General features: G+C 38.5%; 1 protein-coding gene across 1 annotated transcript; it reads right to left on the bottom strand.

Annotated features, from left to right (window-relative positions):
• Positions 1-525: 525 nt before the first annotated feature.
• On the bottom strand, positions 526-5,290 carry LOC121687872. The gene is made up of 8 exons (XM_042067013.1): positions 5,283-5,290; positions 5,018-5,123; positions 4,786-4,930; positions 4,529-4,642; positions 4,083-4,227; positions 3,806-3,954; positions 3,462-3,592; positions 526-940 (listed from the first exon to the last, which is right to left on the bottom strand). The coding sequence occupies exons 2-8, from the start codon at positions 5,121-5,123 to the stop codon at positions 792-794; spliced, it is 939 nt and encodes a 312-aa protein (XP_041922947.1). The 5' UTR covers positions 5,283-5,290; the 3' UTR covers positions 526-791.
• Between the last annotated feature and the right edge of the window lie 6,515 nt (positions 5,291-11,805).

The following is an 11,805-nucleotide window of genomic DNA, read 5'->3' as shown; positions in this document are numbered from 1 at the left end:
TCCCTCCCACAAGCATTTAGTGCTTTTGGCAGTCTGCATGTATGTTGGACTTTTACAACATGCTCTGATATTCAATTATTACAGCACCAATGCATTTAACCTTCCTGTTATCTTTGGGCAAGCGTTTAACATCATAAAATATATGGTTCACTTTTTTTTTTGCTTCATGTTTCATGACTTTTCCTCAATTGAAGGGTACAACAGAGTTAACATGAAATTTGTACAATAATATGTTTTCAATGTCCTGTACAAATATTTTGTACATTGATGTTCCTTGGGGTCAGTGTGACCCCAGCTGTATGAAACATAGGATACATGAATATTTGACACAATATGGATATTATTATTGTAATAGTATGAGAACATATTGTTATTATCATTATTACATACACAAGTACATATTACATATAAGTCATTTTGGCAGGACTGTATAAGTCAAGGGAAGCAACAGCAAGCCTTTGGGCTGCTGACACTGGATGGGCAATATTGCCAGCCAGTGGTTCCAAGGTTCATAAAGGGGTGTGGGGGGTGGGATTGTTTTGTAGGGCTTTTGATGGTGGTTATTACATTCTTGTTAAGTACCTGTCACAAAAAAACTGTGTAACAATAGGTATTATAATCCTTTTCTGAGGATTTATTTAGCTGGGGTCAAATTGACCCCAAGGATAAAGCATCTCGGTAAGATTTGAGGGTAACACAAGGGTTAAGACAGGAGTCAAATCTTTCAAATCCAGCCTCTAGTTCCTAGAACTAACCCCCACTATCCCTCACCTGCGTCCCATTGCCTGTATCTAGAAAAACACTTGGTTCTGCGTCCTGACCAGTTCAATTGGTGACATCACCGGCATATCGGGTGGGTAGAGAGGGTGCTTGCAGTGGCGCCACACCACCAAGGTGATCCTTATAAGGAAGAGTATGCAGGCCACACCCAGGAGTGCCGCTGGACAGAGGGGAAGGTCACAGATGAGCCAGCAATGTGCATTTCACCACCAGGTTACAGATGGTGTACATTACAGCATTCTGACTCAAGCATATGTTACGTGTAGGGCACACTTGACTGTAGCACAATTAATCAGGTGCAGGGGTTTAATGAAAATAAATTAAATCTGTCTACCTGAAGACCCTAGCCTGGTGCGCTGATAAACATGGTAAGAGTGTGTGAAGCTGATCCTAAAATGAGAGACCTGCGAGAATGCAAGCCTTTTCTGAGGACTGGGCCAACCAGCAACTTGCAGGCCTGCTTGTTTTTCAGCGGCAAGACAAAGCCCCCGTCATCTTGAAGAACTCCAAAAACCCAAGGAACACTCCAGGCACCCACATAAGGCGACAGACCACCTAGCAGTAGAATCCACTAAAAAGCCTGCAAACACTCCGCATCCACGCCTGACCTTTATAAAGCCCAGTGCAACCATTAGGCAAGCCAGCAGCCCCCTTCAGAATATGGCAATGTGCTGTCTAAACTAAAGTGAACCTAGTTTGCCTGTCTTAACACATAGGTCATTCCGTGTCAAATCAGATATGGTTGATGCTGCACCGTCATAGATTTTGTTCAAACCTTGACTGTATCAAGAATGGGCCCCAAACCAAGGCCTGTAAAATATTTATGTTTAAATCTTCGTATTATTTGTATTTGTTTTCTACAACCTGAAAATGACATTGTCTGGTAAGCAATGTTTGGGCATTAATATAATGAAGAGTGTTACTTATAGGCAGTCCAAACTTTGTAGGGTGGAAGACAAACATATTCTCAGTATGACTGAACCATTCAAAGTTTGCACATCATTCTCATTAATTGGAATTATTCTGAGGCGGTTATTTTGACTTGAAAATCTGTGTGAAAGTAGCTCAGTGTATGGGCATTTAGTGTATGAAGTGCCAATGTACTAGCCTGACGAGCCATACCCACATTAAAATGTAGGGTCTGGGCACTCACCGTTGGCAGTGCTCAGTCAGAGGGGCGGGATAATCGGTTGTCTTTCAAATTCCCTCTGCACGGAATAGGACAGTGCTATGTGTCCCATGCGTTTTCCCAGCAGCGGAGCTAGTTGGCTAGTTCAAACTTTTGCCAACTTAAAAAAAAAGCTTAACTCGTGTTACGCTGTTTGCCAACAGCAACATCCATCTTCTTTGTTTTCAAGTAGCATGGAATTTAAGCCAAACCGTTGCAACTCTGCCATCAATCATTATGTTAAGCCCGCCTATACACGATTTGATTGGCCTGATAGAAGTTTAATTTTTCCAGCTCACAAGCCAACGGAGAGTTGCTAGACTAGCCCTGGGAGGAAAATTTATTTGCTGGCGCTAGGGTTGCTTCTAGATTTCTAGGCTACCAATGTACTATAGTAAAAGTAGAATGAAAACCCATACATATACAATGTAACCAAGTAAATGCTATGTATGAATTAAACATGGTACATCATTGGCAATTTATACACACAATGATTATAAACATTGATTATTGTGTTCCTACTAGCTACCCCACATACCATAGCTCTATAAACATTACCAAAAAATGCAGTCACACCTTGTTTTATCCTTAACTTCATATGGGATGGGCATTTTCAGGCTTCCCCCCACAAAATGTAGTATTTTCTTTGCTGCTTCAATGGGTGTGTATAAGATGGACTATACATCTGCACAACTAATATTGAATAAAACAACATGCATATTCAATTTCTATGGATTCCTGTGAATATTTTTTTTTAAATAATATTTCAGTACCCAATATGCTGCATCTACTTATTGCAGACTAGAAAGTAGTGAAGCACCAAAAGCGGATGAGGGGGAGGAGGGCATTTTTGACCAGATTTGATTGAGACATAGTGAGATTAATATATTCATGTGCATTTGTTGCACAAATATTGGCTCAACATTAATAAAGTATTGTATTTGCAGACAAAATACTGATTGGGGCCATGTGGATACAAAACAAATGAGTTTACAAGACCCTCAATATCACACATTTTGCACTTTTTTCCATATATAGGACCTTATATAAAACTAATGGGCATGCAGTACAAACTTGTAATGGTCCAATCATACCGAGAACATGTCTGTCTTCCACCCTACAAAGTTTGGGCAGGCTAGGAATAATACTTTTCACGATATTCATGCCCAAACATGGCCTCCAAGATAAGAGTGTAAAAATGATACAAAATCAAGGGTGAAAAAAATGTATGAAAACATTGGAATTTAACAAAAATATTTCACAGGTCTTAGTTTTGGGACCTAAATATTAAGTAAACAAACTTTGAGCAAAATCTGAGACAATTGTTCCGGATTTTGTCTGATTTGACACAGAATGACCCACATATCACATGTTGTTATTTCAGGAGCAAATCTCTTTGATATGCATGGTAAACAAGTTTAATTTGATCTGTTCCTGTAATTAATTGCTGAATATAGAAAACAGAAACTCTACTTGAAAAATCTGTATCTGAAATCGATTCAGGAAAACTCACCTGAAACCACATCATTAGGGCCAGGTGAGGACTCGTGGGATACAATACCAGCTAGCACCAGGATCACCACAGGGTAGACAGAGAGGACAAAGCGGAAATGATTCTCCAGCAAGATGTTCTCCACCACAAACCTGTAAAAACCACATCCTTATCTGAAATTGGACTGCTTTAAACACTTCTGATATCAGTTCCCGAAAGCACAATGATGCTGATGACATGATTTTACAACTTCCATTTAATCTGGAAGAGTATGAACAGCATGAGTCATGAATCAGACAGCTGGTTATAAATGCCGCCAGCCACTGACCCATAAATAAATAACTGAATAAGAATTATAGTCCTACCAGATCAGGATCGCAGCGAGAAGGAAAGACAAGGAGATGATTGCTGAGTTGGAACTAGACATCTTAGCATCAAATTGCAGAACAATTGTCAGCGTCAAAAGTGTAGCCACACTTGTGAATGTTGTATACATGGCCACCCCATTTTGCACCTGTGAAATAAAATAATTAAGAAACATCCTCTTATTTTTCCTTCCTTCTTTTTTCCTTCAGTCCTTCTAGGTTTATTTATTCTCTAGGTCACTAATTGGCCTACTGTATTGATAACATTCATTTTTACCAAAATACGAAGAAGCCAGAGATCAAGAGAGTGGTGCTTGTTCAGCCAGGCTCCGTACACCTTGACCCCGTAACAGGAGAAGAACATTAGAAGGCAGTTTGTAAAGGCCATCGTCGCAGACATTACCAGAGATGCCAATAACAACCTACAGTACGACATACACATACAAAATTACCAACATGCAAAACATTAACTCATCACTGCATGTAAAAATACTGTTATTTCAGGGCACTAACATGTTACGAGGACACCAAGATCAGACAGAAAAAGGTATGCAAAGGTCCTTTCACCTATAAAAATGTAAACTACATCGCACATTGTAAAAAAAAAGCTATTTTTCTAGGTAGCCTTGTGCTTTGAAGTTAGCACTCTCTGAACCAAATGTGAGCTGAGATATAGTTGCTTGTAGGCGCATGATTAGCTAAAATAGTCTGAAGACCACTTACTCCCTGTCAAACAGGAATAGATAGGAAATGTTCATGATGATGTTTGTTATCAAGACCACATGGAAGGCATATGGCAGCACTGCAGGCGACACGTACATCCAAGAGTAAACTCTTCTGTGAACAGATTAGCAGTCTTGAGGTCATACATAAGTCATTGGGGCAAAACAGGTCACTTAAAACTGTTAAGGTGCTGAAAACATACAACGTAGACTTCCTATCTGATTTAAGAGTCTATTCATAGACATCTGATTACTCACCTTCTGTAGAGTCCTGCCAGGAGATAAATATGCATACACAGCAACCAGACATAGGTGAAATCCCAGAAAAACAGAGACCATTTAGCAGGTGTGATGGCTGTCACATACTTCTGTGTGACATCCTCTGTGCTTTGCTGAAAAACACCTGAAAGGGAAAAAAACAGTTTTTTTAACAGTCATACCATGTCTATGTTCCACCTGTTGTGCTCTTTTACTGAAGGAGGTTATTTACCTGATGGTTTGCCAATTGAAGCCAGTGTGTTGAATGCCATTGCAATTAGGTGTGCAACCAGAGAGAAAATGACGAAAGCCACTCGTGTAGGGTTGCGCTCAGCCATCTTAGGTGTACAAGAAAAACCTTTATCACAAAAGGAGAGCAAAGTACGCATTTATATGCATTTTGTTTTGCATTTGGTTAAGATTTCATAAAGTAAATGTATACAATTCACACAACTCCACAACCTTCCCAATAAACCTTTTGGCTTCTATCCACTCACCTCCTCATTTGCTCAGTTGGGTTGTTGTGACTCTCTGTGTCCAGGCACCCACTCCATTTGCACTGTTCCTCTTTCCCACAGAATCAAAGGGCAACAGCTTTAACTTCACTACATCGTCACAATCAATCTCTTATCTTTATGGTTTTGAAGACAATTCACCTCATAAAGCTGTTAGATACCATACTACCTCTCTCAGTTTAGCTTGACCATCTGTCTACTGACCAGGCTGAGTTTATCAGTCATCAAGCCTCTAGTTGTGTGTAATAAATGAATGAATGAAGGATTGAATTAATTAATGGTACAAATAAAAAATAAATGTACCCATTCACAACTATGAATGAATACAGGCAACTGGAACACTATTTACCTCTTCATTTTTCTGAATGCTTAAACACAGCAATCCATGAAACACAATCTGTGAAACCATTAATATTCTGCAAGTGTGCCAAACTAAATGTTTTACATACAGTGTCTAATTTAACACACTTAGTAAAACTTCAAAATCAAATGCGTTCAATAACTTCCACTTTTATGTCATAAATATAACATGCTTATGATTAATGTTTGTATGGTTTGTATCTAATCTAGGCCTCTCTTCAATCAAATGAGCTTTCCCCACCCGTTTTTTTCTGTGTCCACCCATTTGAACATTTCTGGCTACGCCACTGCGTCGAGGTTGTCTCGTTTATCTAATTGCATTCAGAGGAGGTGAGACTGAGAAGAGAGGAGGGAGGTGGAAGGGCCGATATGCGAGGAAACACAAGAGCATCCTATGCGGAAACGTTTCCAGTCAGAATTGTGGGATCATTGGTCCAAGTTGCCAAGGTGAAAAGCTCCCTCCCACACACACACACACGCTGGCACAAAAACACGGCTTGAACACACAAACACACACACTCATGAGCGAACACCACACAGTCACACACACACACTCATGAGCGAACACTCACTCACTCACTCACACAGTTATATGCGCATAACATGAGTTGCAAGAGGGGATGGAGACAAATTGAGTGATTTATTTTTGAGGAGAAAATGTGCAGGACTGAGCGGCGGTCATATTTTGTAGGCTACTGCTATATGGTACATCTAGTTTTTGAAAGAGTTACTTCATGTTTTTTTTCTGTAGTTTGATAAAGCTGATCCTTCTTCCCTGAGATTTTGTTGAGACTAACATTATGGAAACCTAATAAACTCATTTGAATGACAGACTGCCAAGAAGGGAGTTTATGGAAGAATATTAGACTCAAATGTGTGTATCACGTTTTGAAACTGTAGAAATGATTTGTAACTGTAAAAATGATCTGTACAAGTAATTGTCAATAGCATAGCCTTGACTCAAAACAGCTGTTAGGATTATATCATTTTGATTGGTAAAAAATGTCACATGCAGCCATGCTTAAATTCTGCTCACTTCACATTTATTATATTATCTGTATTCATTATTGAATGCTTACCTGGAATTATGCCCCCCCCCCCATGTTTGAACCATAGACATACACTGCACTAGTTAATAAAAATGTAAGAAAGTGTAGGCCTTTATTATTAGACATTCTCTGGTGTAGGTTGACCTTTTGATCCACACTCCAGTTCAGATGGTGGCGGTAATGCACCAAAAAGCTGGTTGCCAACCGCCATGTAAAGAAGAAGGCTCACAATGGTGCAAGTTCCGTGGAGCTAGCGACAGTAAGCGACAGTACGCGACAATAGCGGGCAATATGGCGGCGAAAAGCGTCAAAATAAAGGTACAGATGAACGATCAGATAAAGTAGGTTAAAATTCGGTTTTCAGAGTATTTTTCAAAGGTTTACACGAAATGTAAACATGTTGCTGAAACTTAGCCTATGTAAATGCATGTGCAAATGTTGTAATTGTAGCAGAATTGTCTTGCTAACATCCTTGTAATTGAACGGAAGTGATCTCACGCAACACCTTTCTCAATGCAAGGCAAGACAAACCAGAGCCCGTCTAAGGACATTCTCTGGACAAACGTCTCCATCTCCTGATGTAGGCTACTATTAAAAGAGAGGGGAACAAAAACAAACATAGAAAAAGGGGATAATAATGTACTATACATCGATTTAAAGTTAATGTTTTTATACAATTATACTTTGCATTAATATAATTGTGGAAGGATTACCTTTTTCATTAACAAGACCTAAAATAACACTATTATCAAATAACACTTAGTTCAAACTTAGGGTGGTAGGCTAAAATGGACTCCTTGTACTTTCAGAATAGATATTTATGCCAAATTCGTCTTTATAGGTATATGCCATACTAACTCTATACGGACTCATATAGCCTACCCTAGGCCTGTCATACTATACACAATACTATTGAACTTTAAATTGTGTGGCTATGGAAACAATAAGTTGTGCATATTTAAAAGGGGGTAAAATGGACTCCTTATAACATATACTTTCAGAATACACATAGATATTTATACCAAGTTCGCCTTTGTAGTACCAGGCAATACCAAGTCACTAGGCCTTCTATTGACACACACTGTTGAACTTCAAATTGTGTGGCTGTGAAAACAATAAGTTGTGCATATGTAAAAAGGGAGTGAAATTAAATCCTTATAACATGTACTTTCAGAATATATAAAGATATCTATACCAAATTCGCCTTTGTAGGTACAAGGCCATACTAACTCTGTATCAAGTCATATACTATGTCTGCCATTGACATACACTGTTGAACTTCAAATTGTGTGGCTGTGAAAACAATAAGTTGTGCATATGTAAAAGTGGGGTACACACTTGGTATGGCCTGGTACTCACAAAGGCGAACTGGTATAAATATCTATATATATTCTGAAAATACATGTTATAATGATTTCATTTCACCCCCCTTTTACATATGCACAACTTATTGTTTTCACAGCCACACAATTTGAAGTTCAGCAGTGTACCAATGACAGGCCTATAGTATATGACTCGGTACACACTTGGTATGGCCTGGTACTCACAAAGGCGAACTGGTATAAACATCTATATATATTCTGAAAGTACATGTTATAATGATTTCATTTCACCCCCCTTTTACATATGCACAACTTATTGTTTTCACAGCCACACAATTTGAAGTTCAACAGTGTATGTCAATGGCAGACATAGTATTTGACTTGGTACACACTTGGTATGGCCTGGTACTCACAAAGGCGAATTTGGTATAAACATCTATATATATTCTGAAAGTACATGTTATAAGGATTCCATTTCACCCCCCTTTTACATATGCACAACTTATTGTTTTCACAGCCACACAATTTGAAGTTCAGCAGTGTACCAATGACAGGCCTATAGTATATGACTCGGTACACACTTGGTATGGCCTGGTACTCACAAAGGCGAATTTGGTATAAACATCTATATATATTCTGAAAGTACATGTTATAAGGATTCCATTTCACCCCCCTTTTACATATGCACAACTTATTGTTTTCACAGCCACACAATTTGAAGTTCAGCAGTGTACCAATGACAGGCCTATAGTATATGACTCGGTACACACTTGGTATGGCCTGGTACTCACAAAGGCGAACTTGGTATAAATATCTATATATATTCTGAAAATACATGTTATAATGATTTCATTTCACCCCCCTTTTACATATGCACAACTTATTGTTTTCACAGCCACACAATTTGAAGTTCAACAGTGTATGTCAATGGTAGACATAGTATTTGACTCGGTACAGAGTTTGTATGGCCTGGTACCTACAAAGGCGAACTTGGTATACATATCTATATATATTCTGAAAGTACATGTTATAAGGATTCCATTTCACCCCACTTTTACATATGCACAACTTATTGTTTTCACAGCCACACAATTTGAAGTTCAACAGTGGGCCAATGACAGGCCTATAGTATATGACTCGGTACACACTTAGTATGGCCTGGCACTCACAAAGGCGAACTTGGTATAAATATCTATATATATTCTGAAAGTACATGTTATAATGATTTCATTTGACCCCACTTTTACATATGCACAACTTATTGTTTTCACAGCCACACAATTTGAAGTTCAACAGTGTATGTCAATGGTAGACATAGTATATGACTCGGTACAGAGTTTGTATGGCCTGGTACCTACAAAGGCGAACTTGGTATACATATCTATATATATTCTGAAAGTACATGTTATAAGGATTCCATTTCACCCCACTTTTACATATGCACAACTTATTGTTTTCACAGCCACACAATTTGAAGTTCAACAGTGGGCCAATGACAGGCCTATTGTATATGACTCGGTACACACTTAGTATGGCCTGGCACTCACAAAGGCGAACTTGGTATAAATATCTATATATATTCTGAAAGTACATGTTATAATGATTTCATTTGACCCCACTTTTACATATGCACAACTTATTGTTTTCACAGCCACACAATTTGAAGTTCAACAGTGTATGTCAATGACAGGCCTAAAGTATATGACTCGGTACAGAGTTAGTATGGCCTGGTACCTACAAAGGCGAACTTGGTATAAATATCTATATATATTCTGAAAGTACATGTTATAAGGATTCCATTTCACCCCCCTTTTACATATGCACAACTTATTGTTTTCACATCCACACAGTTTAATTATATTGACGTTGAAAAAATATAGCATTCTAATGTGTATTTTCGATTTAAATGTCTTATTTAATTATTTTCTAAATTTACTTTCCCTTTGGTAACACAATACAGTTTTAAATTAATAATTTTTAAACATATTCATTACTTTTTCATTGAAAAAGTAATGACTATGTTCTGACTTTTATTTTGAATGATTCGCGAATGGCGGCCATATTGGAATTTTCTTTACTGTCACTAGTTTCACACTACTAATGGTGCACACGGGAGAAACGCTGGCAAAACGACGACTTACCCCGATTTACATGGGATTAATTCAACACTGATCCATGGAATATTTGCTTTCTGTCTTGTGATCTATCTGTAAATGACGTTAATTAAAATTAGTTTACTTCCTTCTGTGAACTGTCCCATATTCTAAGCAGATTCATGAGCCACACTGGCTTTCTTCCGGGGCAAAAGTACAGTACGTCCATGTCGTGTGTGTCGAAAACTAGCATAGTTAACTAATCATAAGGTAAGTGGCATTAGGCTATGCCGCGAGTGGCCAGCTATTGGGAGAGAAAATTAAGACCATAGGCTTATTACTCTCACTCCGCTTTAACCCTCTATGTATGTCTTATACGGCTCTGTCTCTCACTGTATCTTGAGTCTTGACGCCCTCTTGACGGCGGCAACAAAGGAGTGCCCTTATACAGTACATAGCCTTAGTACCAATGTTGCCACTGCCAGTTGCCAATGTTTTCCGTTTGTGACATTTGGAATTCAGGGCCTGTGGTGGAATGTGCAAGTAGATGCAAGTACATTTACTCAAACTTATTGAATACTTGACAAATCCAAATTACAAATCCAAGGTAGGCTACTTCTTTTTTACTACATTTTGTCCTACTCTTTTTGTCCAGTGTAAACTGTTCATCTCAAAGTTTGGTGATTTTGTACTGGAATGGATGAAGGATCAACGGTTCCTTTATGTCTTACTTAACCTAAACAAAATGTATAGGGTCTCTTGGGTTAACTGAAAAATGCATGGAGATGCACTGAAGTAGCCTAGCTGGACCATGGTTGTGTTGGACAACGATGTTACATCTATATCACGCCTAAAATAACTAGAATGAAAAGTAAACCATCGCAAAGCATGGAGTATGCCTCCACCCTTTTCAACTTCTGGTACCTTGAAACCAACTAGACCTTGACCTTTGACCCCACAATCTGGAGCATCTCATAAGTCCACCAACTTTGTAGTAACTGCAAGATTCGATGAACACTACTCAAGCCCCTTGTGAGAGATCACGCGAATGCTGTATTGTACATGTAGGACACCATGTGACTGGCTTGGTGTAGTGGGGTTAAAGTTCAGTCTCGTCTTTATAGTGATTAACTCAAATATGATGAAGATCCTTCAACAACCTTCTATGCAGTTGTAGGTGTGGGGATATTTACATACATTCCATCCTCTTACTTTGCAAACTTGACAGCTGGAGGACAAATAAAAGCCTTTCTTTCCACACTCACATTATCATGACAGAAATTGGAATATTTATCAAAAAAAGTGCAAGGACCAGGGAATTTTACGTTAAACATGCAGAAATAATAATTCACAATAATTCATAAATTCACAAACATTTATAGAAAAACACGTTGACTGATTTATTATTACCTGACAGCGTTAGTTTAGTGAAGTGTGAAATAAGAAAGTTACAATACGATTATCTCTTAAGTTTACATCGGTTTCCTGAACCCAAAGGCTTCTTGCCCATTCCCGGCCTGCAAGCACAGAAGTCTCAAAAGAAACCAGGATAAACAAAATCTAAACAAATGCAAAGAGTCAGACAACAGCAGCAATTCCAGGAGAAGAATTGACCCTCTTTGTCATAGCTCACATAAAGTGTGGTGAAGTGTTTTGGGGGTAGTGACTTTTGTTTTTACAT

This window comes from Alosa sapidissima, chromosome 17, assembly GCF_018492685.1.
Source record: "Alosa sapidissima isolate fAloSap1 chromosome 17, fAloSap1.pri, whole genome shotgun sequence".
Lineage (NCBI taxonomy): Eukaryota > Metazoa > Chordata > Actinopteri > Clupeiformes > Clupeidae > Alosa > Alosa sapidissima.
Note: the sequence above shows the minus strand (reverse complement) of the source record. Positions and strands in the feature narration are given on the sequence as shown.